The sequence below is a fragment of the Conger conger genome, chromosome 2, assembly GCF_963514075.1.
Source record: "Conger conger chromosome 2, fConCon1.1, whole genome shotgun sequence".
Classification (NCBI taxonomy): Eukaryota; Metazoa; Chordata; class Actinopteri; order Anguilliformes; family Congridae; genus Conger; species Conger conger.
Genome location: NC_083761.1, coordinates 40,376,382 through 40,393,621, shown reverse-complemented (window position 1 = coordinate 40,393,621; position 17,240 = coordinate 40,376,382). Strand labels below are relative to the sequence as shown.

General features: G+C 42.5%; 1 protein-coding gene across 2 annotated transcripts; it reads left to right on the top strand.

Annotated features, from left to right (window-relative positions):
- The first annotated feature begins 6,720 nt into the window (after positions 1-6,720).
- On the top strand, positions 6,721-13,958 carry si:dkey-197c15.6 (putative nuclease HARBI1). 2 transcript variants are annotated; one of them, XR_009708071.1, is made up of 3 exons: positions 6,721-7,627; positions 8,926-9,731; positions 11,387-13,958. XR_009708071.1 is itself a non-coding variant. In XM_061231752.1 (2 exons), the coding sequence occupies exons 1-2, from the start codon at positions 6,943-6,945 to the stop codon at positions 9,345-9,347; spliced, it is 1,107 nt and encodes a 368-aa protein (XP_061087736.1). In that variant the 5' UTR covers positions 6,721-6,942; the 3' UTR covers positions 9,348-10,113. The 2 variants fall into 2 exon arrangements, 1 of the variants encoding a protein (XP_061087736.1); XM_061231752.1 differs by lacking the exon at positions 11,387-13,958 and having other exon boundaries at positions 8,926-10,113.
- The last annotated feature ends 3,282 nt before the right edge of the window (positions 13,959-17,240 follow it).

Below are 17,240 nucleotides of genomic sequence, written 5' to 3'. Positions count from 1 at the left end.
CTGCTCTCAAGCTAATTGTCTGCACCTGTCTACACCTCCATATAAACTTAGTTTCCATGTCATGTCTTTTGCGAAATTGTTGCCTCCTGTTTGTCAGTGCACATTTGAGTGGTTTGGCAAGCCATTGTCTACCTGTTAAGATCCAAGCCTGTTTATCAACCAAAGTTATTGACTTCTTTTGTTGACCACTGCCTGCCTGTACCATGGGCTCTTGCCTGCTGTCTTTGTACTTCTGCCCCGCAGAGCGGACTTCGGTCTTGACTCTTGCGCCATCATTGACCCCGAGCCTGCCTACCATCCGTCTGGACTACTGCCCCGCTGACAGCTTTCCTGGTTACTGGACTATTTGCATGGTGTACCGATTACGAGACTGCCTTCTCCCTCGGTACTGTACTTTGGTTTTGGCTGGATTTCACGTGTATGAACGTTGCTTGTTTTCTACTATGCTCACTGGACAATCCCTTAATAAAGCCCTGACGGGACTTTATCACATCTCTGTTGTCTGAGTCGTGTATTTTGGGTCCAACCCCACGCACCCGTCTCAATATATTTGACTTTTTTTTAAAGCAGCGCCACAATATAGATAGATGCACAGTTCCAGTTGCAGCATTGTTGTGATAAGATGATTGCTGCCCCTGAGTGCTTCAGGACAAGTAAAGAAATAAAATCAAAAGGATTAACTCACTGTATTATTGCAGGTTAATTAATACAGAACCCTCACATGTAAACATATCATAATTGTTTAGGTGAATCAAAGCAGAGATATGTAGATATCTGAACAGTCTGCTGAATATAGTTTTGGCACTTCATCTTCATTGACCTGTAGCAACAAGTACTCATGCAGACTTCCCCTGAGAGCTTGTCCATGTGCAAGACTGTCAAGAGAAACGGTTAATATTGCAATGAATTTCTGAACCTCACCATGATTATTTCAATAAACTTGAGTAAAATGCTGATTGTGTTGAAATTTGAGTATTGTGAATGAAATGTACATACTGTACTCTTGTAATTGAAGATGTAACTCAAAGCATTGAGTGAGACTGGAATCATTGAGCCATTTTTAAACTTTCTCCACAAGTGATGGAGAATGATGCAAAATGGCTCAATGATTCCTGACTCACTCTGAATGTAGGACAGCGACCAGTGGCTTCAGAATGTATTCTGACCCCTTCACTTCTTGCACTTTATTCTGTTGTAGATTTGTATTTTATTTAGATAAAATAGCTACTATCTATCAATCTACAGTCAGTAACCTATAATGTAACCTATAAGTAACCTAAAATGAAAAAACTTGTTTTAGAAATCTCTCATTTAGATAGGGTGGTACACCACTTGTGGTCAGGTGCATCCTGTGTGCTTTAAATACCAGGAAATAAAGGCTGAACTTCTGAAATCTTGTCTCATGCTCATCTTTTTAATCTCAACTCCAAATGCATTCAGTGTATTGCAAAAACAAAGTTTTGGCATTGCTGTTCCAATACATGTGAAGGAGACTGTACATAGATTTTCACTCATATAGGTAGGCTATAAAAACATACAAAACATATAAATTAATGTGTTTTTATTAAGACTGTGTTTGTATCCTATACCATCAAATTGTATTGAATGACATTACTTTGTGTCATGATCTGTGTTTTTATGTTTCAGTTTTTATCTGTTTCCTTAGTGTTTCGTATTTTGTGTCCCCTGTTGCTTTCTGTAGTTATGTTTTCTAGTTATTCGTTTCACCTGAGCCTTGTTACCTGACTCCTGTTTGCACACCTGTCAATCATTTCACCTCATTGTCTGTGTATTTCAGTCTGCCCATTTGTTCAGTTCTTTGCCAGATTGTAATGCCATTCCCTCCAGGATTTATGCCGTCTGCGGTGCCTGTGCTCTGACCTTTTTTGTGTATCCTGACCTCTGATTACTGGATTACCCTTCTGTCTGCTTTTGAGCAGCTGTGTATGGACTTTTTGGTTTAGTTTTGTTCATCTGCCTGTTCTGATTGCTACTTTGATTAGGAACTATCGCCTGTGACCTTGACTAAAATTTGGATTATCCTTTCTGTGTCTGTTAGCCCCACTTACAAACTCCTGCCTGTATTATTGATTACAAATTGTCTTATCTCTGATTCCCGTCTACCTGTATTTGACCATTGCCTGCCTGACCTGCCAATCTTCTCAGACTAATTTGGATTTCCATTAAAGTTTCTCATTTGTTATCCCGTTATGTCTGCGTTTGAATGTTTACCAGCCGAGTCACTCCCCTGTCTGCGTGTCCCACTATTCGGGTGTTCACAGTAGTACTTCCGGCTTCTCTTGGTAGTTAAATTTTGTAAAGCACTATTCTTACTAACTACTACTAATCTAGATATTGTATAGTACTAATTTCATTAATACACTTACTGTCTGTCTAACTAACTAACAGTCACTTTTATTGGGTAGTTTATTCACATAACTAATTCACTTATGCAATCTCTTAGTGTTTCTGCACTGTTCTATAACTCCGCCTCCCTATGCTATCCCTGATTGCTCGCTTAGCTTCAGCGAAGTGTTCGCACCTGTCTCTGACTATCACTACATCAATCTACTTCAATCTATGCAAATGTCTACTCCCTAATCCTGACCTGTATGTTTTACATGTTTGGTTAAGTGCATCCAGTCCGCGTTTTCGTCTCCTTCCTGTTATGATGTTATTACCCTATTATGTTTCCCCACCTGTTGTCTATTTGTTTAGCCCACCTTCTCCCTAGCCCCGCCTAGATTGTCACCTTCCTTCATGTATTTAAACCTCAGTCTCCGTTTCACCCATTGTCAGAATATGGATCATTTATAGAGCCAAATTCCTTGTACGCCTATATTTTGAGTTTCCTGAAGACACCCCTTTGACTTTGATTTTCGAGCTTGCCTTGCCCTCTTGTTTTGTTTGCCCATCTGCTTTCCTGGTTTTTGATGATTTTTGACTTCACCCTTTGATTTATTCGATTTTTGACCTTTTTGCCTGTTTACTCGACTATTCTTTTGCTTTCTGTTTTTGGCATTGTCTTGGATCTCTTGGCTTTCGAACTTGGAATAAATAACGTTTTTGGATTATCAGGGGGTCTGTGTCTGGGTCCTCAGTGCCGTCCATAACAGTGTTTAGTACTGGTTCCTGTGTTCATAAGCGTAACAACTTTGTACCCCCTGCTATGTTAGTTAAATCTAACATTTCACTCCCAGTATTTATGATCAAATTGCTAGTGAATGTATATCCCAGAACTGTCATTGTATGTAATTGTAGGCAACGATTTAATATTATTTGTATTAAATGATTAATCTTGCTCTGGTAATATTATGAATTTAGCCAAATATGAAAAACCGAGCTGTTCTGGGCATTGGGTGAGTTATTTGTGTCCTACCATGAAGCCATTGGATGATTGTTCACCTGCAGTGTGGAATGACCTTACAGCAAGCATAAGGGGTAATGGTAAATGACTGGTATTTATATAGCCTTTATCCAAAGTGCTGTCTAATTGATGTTTCTCATTCACCCATTCACACACACACAAACACACTAAAGGCGATTGGCTGCCATGCAAGGCACCAACCAGCCTGTCATTTTTGTGTTAGGTGTCTTGCTCAGGGACACTTTGACACAGCCTGGGCGGGGGATCGAACCGGCAACCTTCCGATTGCCACACAACTGCTCTTACCACCTGAGCCAATGTCACCATGTGGCAGGTGGGTATTACCCAGTGGTGTGCGGTCGTAGTGGCACTGGTTCACAAATCAACTTAACACGGCACACTGGCGCAGTCACTTGGCGAGGTGCTTGACTTGGAAATGGCAAGATTCAGTAGCCACAAACAGTACTCTATGCACCTTGCCTGGTGACTGCGCCAATGTGCTGTGCAAAAAACCTTGGAGTGGTGATGGACAACAGCCTGTCCTTCTTCAAGAACATTATAGCGGTGACCCGGCCATGCAGATTCTTCCTATGAAACATTGCCATGTCACCTGCCTCAATTTCCCTGATTCTTGGAACCACGCCCCCAAGAGTCCCCTGTTTTCCCTTTCCACTCCCAAGACCAAAGGACAGATACATCACCGAATCACTGGCCTCAGGAAACATTTGCCCATCCTCTCTCCAGCAGGAGCCGGATTCTTCTTTGTGGGCATGAAGGGCAGCTCAATCATCCAGAACCTCCTCGAGAATCAACTGCAGAAAAATTTGAATTCCACCAGTCATCTGTACATTTCCTGGGTGCAGGGAAATCTAGAAATGAACTTACATAAAATGAGGGCGGTCCGGGAATGGCCAGAACCCAAAAACCACAAACAACTCCAACGCTTCCTGGGGTTTGCTAACTTCTACATATGCTTCATCCTTGTCCCGCCTGCACACTCCTAGGAAGAGGGAGGTCCAGAGCTAGTGATTCCAGCCAGCTGCTTGGTGGCTCTTGCTACCAAACCAGGTCCTAGCAACACTCGCCTCTATGTCCCTGAAGGCGTATGGTCCCAGGGGCTCACCTGGGCTCAAGCTTCTCGTCTCACCTGCTACCTCGGAACCAACCTCACTCTGGCTCTGCTATCCCATTGTTTCTGGTGGTCCACCATAAGACAGGACACTGCCAATTTTGTTGCAGCTTGCAACATATGTGCCTGTAGCAAATCCTGCAACCAATGCCCCAATGGCCTTCTTCAACCTCTGTCTGTGCCTCATCGTACCTGGTCCTATATCACATTGGATTTTGTTACTGGTTTGCCTGTTTTTGAGGGGAAGGCTGTCATTCTGACCCATGGACTGGTTTTCTAATGCGGTTCACTTTTTGGCGTTACCGAAACTGCCCACCGCCGAGAAATGTTGAGCTACTAGTTGTACATATTTTTTGTCTCCATGGTCTTCCCCAGAAGCTAGTCTCCGATAGGGGTCCCCAGTTTGTCAGTAGATTTTGGCAAGCATTGTGCGCTCTCATTGGAGCCACACACAACCTGCCTTCCGGGTTTCATCCCGAAACCAATGGGCAGACTAAACGACTCAGACTAAACCAATGGTTCGGGAAAGGGCTGTGTCACAACAAATTCTATCCCCCTTACAAAACTTATCCCCTCTGAGGTCACGTTTCCGGTTCCGTTTCCGTCTCTGCAATCGTCAATCATATGTGTTTACTGCTATGTGTAATAGGCTCTGCATCGGCTAGCTAGTGATGCTTTCGTGAATATGTAGCGCTTCATATGTAATATCCCGATTATTTATATACATTGAACCACGATATAGGCTAGATCCCTATAGAAAGATCCCTAGCTAGCTAGGAATAAAAAATAAAAAAACAGCTATGGCTTATTACATTACATTACATTAATGGCATTTGGCAGACGCTCTTATCCAGAGCGACGTACAACAAAGTGCATACCCATAACCAGGGATAAGTGCGCTGAGAGACCCTAGAGGGAAGTACAATTTCAACTGCTACCTGCACAACAAATATAAGGACCAGGGCCTATTTGAATTTATTATTATTATTTTATTTATTTAAAAGCAAAAGTATTTATAAAGCAAAAGTATGACCAAACCCCTTAACTAGCCAAACACTGCTTACCTAGCCAAACTAAAAATAAAGAAAAGTAAATCACAGAAAGACAACAATTAAGGATCACAGGGAGGTAGGGAGGGACGGGGAGAGGTGCTGCTTGAAGAGGTGTGTCTTCAGTTTGCGCTTGAAGGTGGGAAGAGATTCTACAGTTCTGACCTCAACGGGGAGTTTGTTCCACCACCGTGGAGCCAGAACAGACAGTAGTCGTGAGCGTGAGGTGGAAGTTCAGAGAGGGGGAGGTGCCAAGCGGCCTGTGGAGGCTGAACGAAGAGGTCTGGCAGGGGTGTAGGGTTTGATGATTTTTTTGGGGGAAGACCCAGCTTATCTTCCTAGTTAGCGAGCGATCTATCCATCTGGCTGTCTCGCTAGGTAGATGTTTCTTATTTTGCTAGCTAGGGAGCTAACTTAAATATATCTACATATGTCATGCTTATCTACTTCTCTACATATATTTATTGCCGAATGGTTTGCTGCGGTACTGATATTAGTCCACCGACAGATGAGCACTAGCTATCGCTATCGCTATCTTAAACTGTAGGGAAATTGGAAATGTATATGTTTCGCTAACTTACATACGCCGGACTAAATAAATGCTTATTGACAGTAATGACTAAGCGTATACCGTTCACATAAAGACACGCTAGCCAGTTGACGCCACCGTACGCATCAGGGGAATGTATCTTATAGATCGCATCATAGCAACCAACAGATGAAGCTTGGCAACCACGCTGTCGACTTGACGCTAACTTATTAACTCGTTAACTTACGCATGAGGGGAACGTAACCGGAAACCGGAAACGTGACCCCGGAGGGGATAAGTTTTGTATGGGGGATAGAATTTGTTGTGACAGCTGCACTGCCTGATTAGAGGGACCGCCACTACCTGGGCCGAAACCATGGCTGCATAAAATGGTGTGCTAAAACTACCCAGACGTCACATTACTGATATTTCGATAGTTCCGAGCACTGGACACTGTGCAGGTACGAGTATCCCACGGTGCATCTTGCTAGGTTACGACCCAAGCAATAAGGAGGGTGTCAATTTTTGAATTCATTTTTGAAATTGCTACAAAACCCTTTCTCACGAGAAAGTGTAAATTATTTTATTTTGAATTTCTTTCCCCTTTCGCCCTTACCGGAAGTGACTTTCTTCTTGTGGTTAGCTTCACACTCCTCCCGGTAGCTCGGCTGACGGCTATAACAACAGTATTAAGTGATTATTTGGTTAAATATATTATTGAAAAGGCTCGCGATATAACAAGATATACAAAACAAAGATGCCGGATTTGGTGTATATCACATGGAATAGTTGCAAGATGCGATCATTGTATTAATATTAAAGATTTGGATGAAATTTGTGCTGGAAATACGAAGGACAATAACGGCACATGCCTGCGTCAGAAATGTCTTATGCGTCTGCAGTTTGGTTGGCTTCTTTTTGGGAGTTGGATGATGAAACTGACAGCAGTTCGGGCAGTTGTTTGGATTATTTTGATGACGACTTTCTTTTCAAACATTTCCATTTCACGAGATCTGCCGTTTGTTTCATTATTGATTATGTTGGAGCCCAATTGGAACGAGCCAAATACTGCTCCAACGAGCTTTCTTCTGATGTTATGGTGCTGGCCGCATTGTGTGTTTACGCAAATGGATTTTTGCCAAATGAAATAGCAGATATGATTGGAATAAGCCAGCCATCTGCCAGTCGAGCAGTTAATATGGTGTCCAGGATCTTGTCTGACAAAGCTGAAGAGTTTATCACATTTCCGAACAGTTACAATGATCGGGTACTTGTCGCACAAGAGATCCAGAGGTTTGGCGGTATACCAAATGGAGTCGGTGTCCTGGGATGCATGCACGTGCGCATCATACCAACCCCAGAGGAGGAGACCTTTTTTTTGAACTCATTCGATTATCACTCCATAATGTTCCAAATTATCTGTGACTCCCAAGGCAATTTATTAAGTGTAGAGAGTCAGTGGCCAGGAAGCACTTCAGAGCAAAGCATCTGGGAGAGTTCAAAAATCAGCCAAAAATTTAAAAGTGGTAGGCATGGGCACAGTTGGCTCATTGGTAAGTTTTACCTTCTCCTATTCCTTATGAAATCTTTTTGAAGAATATTTATCTTTTACTGAGTTGCATGCTGAATCCGAACAAATGCAAATGTGTAGGAAGGGGGAAGTAGCAGTTGTTCAAAAGGCCATAGCTCTGGAACCATAAAGCTGCAAGACCTCTATGTACACAGACATGTTTCTAGACTAGTTTTTAGGAATATTTCATCACCAACATTGAGTCAGTAAGATTTCTTTTTTTGTTTAATTTGCATGTCCTTTGGTCTGCACCTCGTGAAGTGTGCATTTTCTTTTTCACTTAATAGTGAATTACACTCCCCTCCAAAAGTATTGGAATAAGCAAGGCCAATTCCTTTATTTTTGCAATACACTGAATACAATTGGGGTTGAGATGAAAGATGAACATGAGAAGAGTTCAGACTTTCAGCTTTTATTTCCCGGTATTTATACCTGATGTGTTAAACTACGTAGAACATAGCACCTTTGGTATCAGACCACCCATTTCTTAGGTGAGAAAAAGTATTTGAACAGAGAGTATTTAAGTAAAGGAAAGTAAATAACACTTTAAGGTACAATAGATAACATGTTTGTGTTAAAACATTGTTACAAGACCATTGTAAATCCCTTCCTTTGATTGAAAAAGGCCCACTGACATGTTGACACCCTCTGCCTGTGTTTATAGTCCTTAAACTAGGGTTTCGAAATATACAGTTGACGGATCAACACTTGTACCAAAATATTGTATAGCTGTACAATAATTTAAGCTGATTGTACATGTAAATATTTTGACCTCATACTCAACTGTCTTCAGTGTATAGCAAAAAGAAAAGAAAAGAGGAATTGACCTTGCTCTTCCAATACTTTTGGAGTGGACTGCATTCATTATGCTAGCAAAACGGAGTAGCCCTCTTCTGGACTAGTGCATAGACCAGGCATTTAATGATGACTGGATAAAGTAAATAAATGAATATTAAAACAAATGACTTCCCATTATATGCTAGACCTGTGGTATCATATACCTAGGCTCTCAGTATTTAAAACAGGTCAAATAAATTGGCTTCATCACCCCTTATGGTGGACACATTATGCTACAGTTGGACAAAGTGATTGAGACCAGTCCATTTTCCTCCTGCCCGATTTCATCGGGCGGGGGACAATAAACATTTGTATAACAATACTGATGTCATGACATGGTATATTCCTGTAAAGTCGTTAGGTAGGAAGTACTGGCTGAAAGATACTGAAATGAATTGATTCACCAAGTCAATTAGATATCCTAATCAAATCTATTTTTTTAAGGTGCCAGCTGTTATTCTCTGGAAAGGCATGTCCTGACTCCTCTCGCCTATGTGAGAAAGAGACCCAGCATGCGATACAATGAAGCCCACTTCAAAATCCAGACTGTCATTCAGAAGACTTTTGGTCTTCTGAAGTCACGATTTCGGTGCCTGGAGAATTTGGGAAGCATACAGAAGAACAACTGCAGCACACATACTGAAATGGTCAATGCTTGTTGTGTTCTACACAACATTGCCATGAAATTTTCTGTTCCTTTGCCTCAGCATTTTGTGCCAGAACCTCGCTATCATGGTGTAAATCGAGAAGAGATTACACAGTCAAATTCCAGCATGCTACTTTTCAGAGAAGACATGATAAAAGCTTTTTTTTCCCAGGATTCAGATCCTGTACCAGGGATTTTTGTTGGTTTTGAAAGGATGTAGAGAGATGTAAAATATTACATTTTAGGCATTTTCATGGAATTTTGGATATTGTATATTCTGATATCTGTTCATTTTTTCCAGCTCTATTCAAAATGAAGGTGGTGCTCATAAGAACAATATCTTAAAGTGTACAGCAACACCAGCTTTTGGCCTGTCTCCGCACACTTCACAATTTTAAAAGATGCAAATTGAGGTCCACTGTGAGAGCACAGAGGGGGAGGGACAATATAACCAGTTGGTAAGGTGTCAGGCATGTTTGGGCTACCTGATCCCTCGGACACTGGGCGTTACTAACTAACTACTTAAGTACTAAAGAACAATGTGGATAATTGAACTGGACTGGAGCAAAATGATTGAACTAAAATCATTTTTACTCAAGCTAATGTAAGTGTAATTTTCTTAATTGATTCTTAATTGACAAAGTGTGTTAACATAAAGACAATCACATGATTACAAATAGCCTTTTAGTGATAATCCTTATACTATTAGACCACTTTCTGAATGAAAGACCACTCACCTTAATGTCTCTGCTTCTCAGCTAGCACATTCTGCTCTTACAGCAAGGTCAACAAGGGGTATTCAGAAGACAAAATACTGATAAATGTTCGTGGCCAGCTTCATGTCTTTTTGTTTTGGTAAAGCCCCCCCTTCAGGAAAAGTGTGTATAAGAGTCTTACTATGTCTGATTCAAATCAGAAAGCCGCTAAGCTTTCTCACTTTCTGTAATTTCTTTGCAAATAAATACGAAAGTTAAAAGGTATAAGAATAGCTATTGTTGTGTTTTTACTGGTTCTGTGTTATCAGATGACGCTCACCTGTGATATTTGTGCATGTTAAAAAGGGAATTTTTTCCCGCACAGTTTGGCGACGAGGATGGGATCGCTAATGTGGTTCTTCCCTATACAGAACAGTCTCGGAGTCTGTGACACGGACAGACAGTGTACACTGCCAGGGGTTATAGTCCCTTGAACCGAAAAACCCACCCCACGAAGGGATTGTAAGCAATCGCCTATGGGGAAGGATGATGGTATCCGGTCCAGTTCTGAGACTTTTATGTGTGGGGTAACCAATACGCGATCCTAAAAAACAAAAGAACACTCAGGTGAGGCCGGAGTAAATCACGAAAAGGGTACCACATTTGACTTGGGGCTGACGAGCTCATCACTCAGAGTGTGATTCAAACAAGAGAGCTTGGATAGCGTCTCCTGAGCCGGCGGGCTCTTACTAACACTCTTTGGGACTGGGTCCCAATCGCAGAGAGTGTTAGAGAGTGTTTGGTAGCAATACTCATACTTTGGGACTGGGTCCCATGCGCAGATAGATGTAGTAGTTGTAGTTGTAATAATAGAGAGGCCTTATGAGTAAATACGTATAAAAAAGAACTGAGCTCTAAAGTAAATTACCTTGTTGTGTAATATGGTATGTTTTGTTGTCCATGGGAGTGCAAGCTGAAAACAGGCCGTGTGATAGATGTGTTGTGTAGCGGGTCTGTGTGAAAGTGTCGACATTGGAGACAAATTGTCTTTTAGATTCTGATTAGATCAGGTGCACCTTAAAAATAATATATAAAAAAAGGGTAATTAAGTAAATTAAGTTAAAAAAAAAGTTTTAAAAATAAAACTTGCGCATTAAAATAAGTAAAAAGGAAAATAATTAATAATAAGGTACAGACTGATAGTGGGGTGAGGTAATAACCATGAGCTCAAAGAGTTCAAAGAGGCAAGACCCAGAATTCCCGGGTCCTATGAAAATAATGCATGACGGTATGGGTCGGCAACCACACACCAGTGTATTATCATTTTATACTGTAAAAATAAATGTATAAGGAAATATGTTTGGATTTGTGGGAAAAAAAGGAACAATGTTAAGACAGGAAAAGCAGGCTTAGGGGGAAGAAGGAGATACATCTGCAGTAAAAAAAATGTTTTTCATGTATTACAATTTTTATTCTTTGTAATTTTGTTTTTAATTTTTAAATTTTTTTTATTCCGTGTTACCTCCTGTTGTGCATTTCAACTGCTCTTTTGATCCAAATTTAGCATAACTCGCCGGCATATACAAAATTGACCTGGACCTAGATTACCCTGCATGTCCACCAGACCACTATCAGCAACACCCGGCATGGCTGCCCCTGCACCCAACCACCAAGGAGCAGAGTCCAGTGCTGCGAGACCCCCACTTTCCAGCAGTGGGGCTGCGGATAGCTGAGTCAGGCAACAGCCTCAGCAAGCCCAGATTCCACGGGAAAGGTAATTTCCACCACGGGCGAACTGCACAGAATGCCAAAACCCCAGAGTGGGTTAGGAAGACCAGGGTCTGACGGTCCTGCAACTCGTCTCTGGAAGCTGTCAATAGTTGCAGGCCGTGTGTGAGGACCTGCAGATCCGACTCAGGTAGGTGCGGTGGAGAAGGTTTGGTGAAACTGTTAATGATGTTCTTGAGAGACTTACAGAAAAATACGATGCACACAGCGGAATGGAGAAACCTTGAGATAACATGCCAGTCTCACCCCGTACGGAACCCAGCTGACTAACTGCTTCATGGACGGTTTGCGGAAAGAGCTGGCTTCAGCAAAAGGATACTGGACTTTGGGAAACGGCTCCCCAGGGTAATGTCACGATCCAAAACCCTGGATGGAATGGCTGGACTCAGATGCCACAGGGCGCTGGTGTTTTCCCAAAATCCTGGCAGCCAAACTGGATTGCAAGGACAATGAAGGTGCACAGGGCGCATGCACGGGGTGGTGAGTCCGCGGGTTTTCTATATCGAACACCTGCAAATTCATTACCAATTGGGTCGTTAAAAGTAAATAGGCGAGCATGAGACTTTATTGTAAATATGGGGGCTGGTCATTCTGTAATAACAGCAAAATTGTGGGGATCAAAGCCTCCACCTTGTGGAAAAACTATGGTCAGTCAAGATGCCGGAGGAGGTAATACAACAGAAAAGTTTATAATTCCTTTACTGGTTCAGGATAACAATGCGGGTTCTACTATCATTTTAAAACATACATTTATATTCTCTCCTGTATGTCTGGTAAACCTGCTTGGCAGAGATATTAGGATTGGTTGTAGAATGCACAAATGACGGTTTAACAATTGGTAGAATGAACAGTGTAGAAAACCTTTAAATGTACTTCTATGCGTGGGATCTGGACAGATGCCCAGGCACAGCTAAGGCCAGGTAAATATGCCAGTGAGAATTAAAGGAAAACTGCATGCAGGGAAGGAGTAGAGATTTTGAATATGAGGAGAAATGGTATGGTGAAACAAAATTGTGTACCAAATTGTTTTTGGTAGGACAAGATTTTTGCATTGTCTGTACAACTGAGCTCAGCACAACTGCCATTTTTTGTACCATTTTGGGAAGTGCACCCCATGTGTCTGTGTGTAAAGCCTCAAACAAAAAATGGGAGGACACAGGACCCTGGGTTAAATTATGTTTGGACTAGAGACTGGGAAGAGAGGAGAACTCACAAAATATTCTCCCTCTCTGTGTGATACTGCACACCAGTTTCCAGATTCTCTGACAGCATTCATGCATTGCCTTGTGACACTCACATGTATTTGCATGTGTCAGACCCAAAACTGAGTGCAATTCCCTCTCAATTGTGGGCCATGCCCAAATACGATGTGGGGCTCATGACTGGGGCTACTCTACTTCAAGTTACCCCTAAAGTCAGAGTACAAGCCATGTAAACGCAAATGTCCCCACCGCCCAGAGGCTGAGGAAGGAATTGGCCCTGTTTTTCATGCGTTGTTCAAAGCTGGTGTTGTGGTTCCCTGCCCTAACTCTCCGTGCAATACAATTCTGCCTGTAAAAAAAACAGGTGTAAACACTGTGCTCCAGTTGTATATAACCTAAACTACTAGTGTGGCCCAAGTCCCGGGCAATGCAAAACATTTCACTGTGATCGATCTTGCTAATGTTTTTAATTTTTTCTCAGTATGCCGGTTGATCTTGATTCCCAGTACTGGTTTGCTTTTACGTTTAAGACAAAACGGTACACCTGGTCTAGATTACCACAAGGGTATTCTCTGCTGCTCTGTAGGATAATTCAAAATAGTTCCAAATACTAATTCAGTATGTTGTTGACATTCTGAATTCAAGATTCACTCAATCTGCTAAAATTCCTAGTAACAGGGCAGCAAGGTCAAACAAGAAAAACTCCAGTTCAATCCACCCTGATTGAAGTTATACATCTAGGCCACAAAATCTCTAAAGCAGGAAAATATTTGGGAATTGACAGAATCCAGGCGATTCTCAATTCTCCTAAACTCCAAAGTAAAAAAAAAATTCTCTCTTCTAGGCATGACAGGTTATTGTAGTCAGTGGATCCCTGACTACTTGACCCATGGCCTAAATCTCTCTGCTAACGATAAGGTTACATGGACAGAGATTGCTGACGTATTTTCAGAAATTAAAATGAGAACTGACATCAGCCCCGACTTTGGGCCTTCATTTCATTTTCATTTTCATTTTAGTCATTTGGCAGACGCTTTTAATCCAAAGCGATTTACAAGTGCATAGGTTCTACCATAAGTCAAAGCATCACATCCAGAAACTAGCAAAATACACATGAAATGCTGTTCTAAACATAGTTGTCATCATAAGTGCATTTTTTTGGGGGGGGGGTTAGACAAGGATAGGGATATCAGAAAGGAGGGGCAGGGGAAATCAGGAGGGAGGACTAAGGTAGAGTTTGAAAAGGTGGGTTTTGAGTCTGCGTCGAAATAGGGGGAGGGATTCTGCTGTTCTGACAGTGGTAGGCAAGTCATTCCACCACTGAGGAACCAGAACGGAAAACAGGCGTGAACGTGCAGCTCGACCGCCAGGTGCACGTAGAGAGGGAACCATAAGGCGACCAGAGCTGGCAGACCGGAGTGGTCTAGCTGGGGAGTAGGGAGTGATCAGGGATTGTATGTAAGGTGGGGCAGTCCCCTTAGCAGCCTGAAATGCCAACACTAGGGCCTTGAAACGGATGCGTGCGGCAATAGGAAGCCAGTGGAGGCCAACACTTTGGGAACACAGAGGTTTTCTTACTTCTTCAGGAAAAGCTATTCAATATGGACATTTGGTGCATTGCCTCCTAGAGGCCATTCTTTTGCCTAAATCTGTTGGAATATGTAAATTTACCGCTCACACAGGCCAGCCAAATGCCATCTCTCAAGGAAATTCTGTTGCGAAGGCCACTGCCTCAGCCCCTCCCAACACAACTCTCAGTCTGCCCACACAGGGACGGCACCTGCCGGGTCCACGGTCTGGCAAGGCTCCATGGTTAAACCATATTCACTACGCTATTTGTTTCCCTACTGTGCTAAATTGACACATGGACAGGATCATGTGTCAAAAAGGGGGAATGGTATCTTAAATTTTCCAGTGTTTTTTCAAGTTATGCATACATTATTTGTGAAAAATGTGTTATTTGTGCTGTAAATAATGTAAAGCAGGGCCAGAAGGTCCCAAATGCAGGCCCTGCCAATAGTCCTCACAGGTATCCAGGGGAGGGTCCACTCCACGACAGGGTTGGCGGCCCATAAGAACTGGATGTTACCTCCCTGGGTTGATGCTGGACAAGGACAGGCAGACACTCGAATGGTAAGTTACTGTGTTCAGCTAACCAATGTTCTGAGATCTGTGCATCAACAGGCTCGAGCAGCTCTCCCAGCACCAGCCAGTGGCCCTCTGCACGATCTGCAGCCAGGAGACTGGGTGGTGATAAAAGACTTCCGGAGGAAGAAGTGGCACCAGCGTAGGTGGAGAGGCCCTTACCAGGTTCTGCTCACCACTCCGACAGCTGTGCGAGTGGAAGGCCGGGCCAGTGCCAGTCACTGCAAAAGGGCTCCACCAGCACCAAAGGAGGGATAAGGGTGACAGACCCACCTCAACCAACATGCAGGACCAGCTAGTTCTCACGGAGTTTAAAAACTCAAGAGAACCAACACATCAAGGAGCACATGATAGTAAACTCAGCTCCCAACATGCCACACCCAGACAGGAAAGCCGAGGGGTTCAATCCCTTCAGAAGAACAGGCTGCAGTGCCGAGGTAGGCCTAGCCGTATTAGATCTCATCTCCCTCATCATTCTTCTGCCAATCATCTTGGTCCACGAGAAATTCTGCAACAACACCTGGTAGGCCGTATAGCTGAACTGACGAAACGGCCCAAAAGGTATGCGACTGCAGGGGATGAAGCTTGGCTGACACCAGGAACTGCCATACCTCCGACGTGGAAACAAGGCGATTCAACTATGCACGTAAACAGAGGAACTGGGGTGCAGAAAAATGGAAGCAGGTTCTCTGGACTGATGAGTCAAAATGTGAAATATTTGGCTGTAGCAGAAGGCATTTTGTTCACCGAAGGGCCAGAGAGCAGTACAAGAATGAGTGTCTGCAGGCAACAGTGAAGCATGGTGGAGGTTCCTTGCAAGTTTGGGACTGCATTTCTGCAAATGGAGTTGGGGATTTGGTCAGAATTAATGTTCTCCTCAATGTGGAGAACTACAGACAGATACTTATCCATCATGCAATACCATCAGGGAGGCATGTGATTGGCTCCAAATTTATTATGCAGCAGGACAAGAACCCCAAACATACAGCCAATGTCATTAAGAACTATCTTCAGCGTAAAGAAGAACAAGGAGTCCTGGAAGTGATGGTATGGCCCCCACAGAGCCCTGATCTCAACATCATCGAGTCTGTCTGGGATTACATGAAGAGACAGAAGCATTTGAGGCTGCCTAAATCCACAGATGAACTGTGGCTAGTTCTCCAAGATGTTTTGAACAACCTACCTACCAAGTTCCTTCAAAAACTGTGTGCAAGTATACCTAGAAGAATTGATGCTGTTTAGAAGGCAAAGGGTGGTCACACCAAATATTGATTTGATTTAGATTTTTCTTCTGTTCATGCATTTTGTTAATTTTTAAAAATAAATGATTACCATTTCTATTTTTTAAAGCATTCTTATTTTACAGCATTTCTTCACACCTGCCTAAAACCTTTGCACAGTACTGTATATATATATATATATATATATATATATATATATATATATATATATATATATATATATATACTGTATATATATATATTACACACATATTGAATAAGGGTCCAATAGGAATAATGTCATGTATCAAATGGATATTCAGCTATTCCAAAAATGTGATTTAGTGTCTATCCATCCATCCATCCATTATCTGAACCCGCTTATCCTGATCAGGGTCGCAAGGGGGCTGGAGCCTATCCCAGCATACATTAGGCGAAAGGCAGGAATACACCCTGGACAGGTCGCCAGTCTATCTCAGGGCACACACACCATTCACTCACACACTCATACCTACGGGCAATTTAGACTCTCCAATCAGCCTAACGTGCATGTCTTTGGACTGTGGGAGGAAACCGGAGTACCCGGAGGAAACCCACGCAGACACGGGGAGAACATGCAAACTCCACACAGAGAGGCCCCGGCCGACGGGGATTCGAACCCAGGACCTCCTTGCTGTGAGGCGGCAGTGCTACCCCTTAATTAAAGCTTAAAAAAAACCTATATTGAATGGCTTTTTCCCATTGTGTAATGTTATCTCTTCAAAAAAGTTTTTTTTGTTGATAAAAACAGACTAATTCACAGTCGTTAATGCAGATAAAAAGCATTTTTATGAAAATTGTCATGATGTCATGTGTTTTGCTGCTGGCTGACACTGTCAATTTTTTGCAATTTTACCTCCCTACATACTAATTTCAGCTTTGAGAAATAAGCAAGTACTTCACCAGTTTATCAACCTGAATTTCTGAAGTCATCTTCTATGTTTCCCTTCAGGCACTCCAAGCATCGCATTGGTTTGGTAGTAAGCAAAGATAAGTAACTAACTATACAATTAGGGACAAATTA

Excerpts from the sequence above, each read along its gene's own strand:
- si:dkey-197c15.6 (XM_061231752.1), top strand. The coding sequence starts at position 6,943 with ATGCCTGCGTCAGAAATGTCTTATGCGTCTGCAGTTTGGTTGGCTTCT. Across the intron at positions 7,628-8,925 it reads TGGGCACAGTTGGCTCATTG|GTGCCAGCTGTTATTCTCTG; the intron begins GTAAGTTTTACC and ends TATTTTTTTAAG.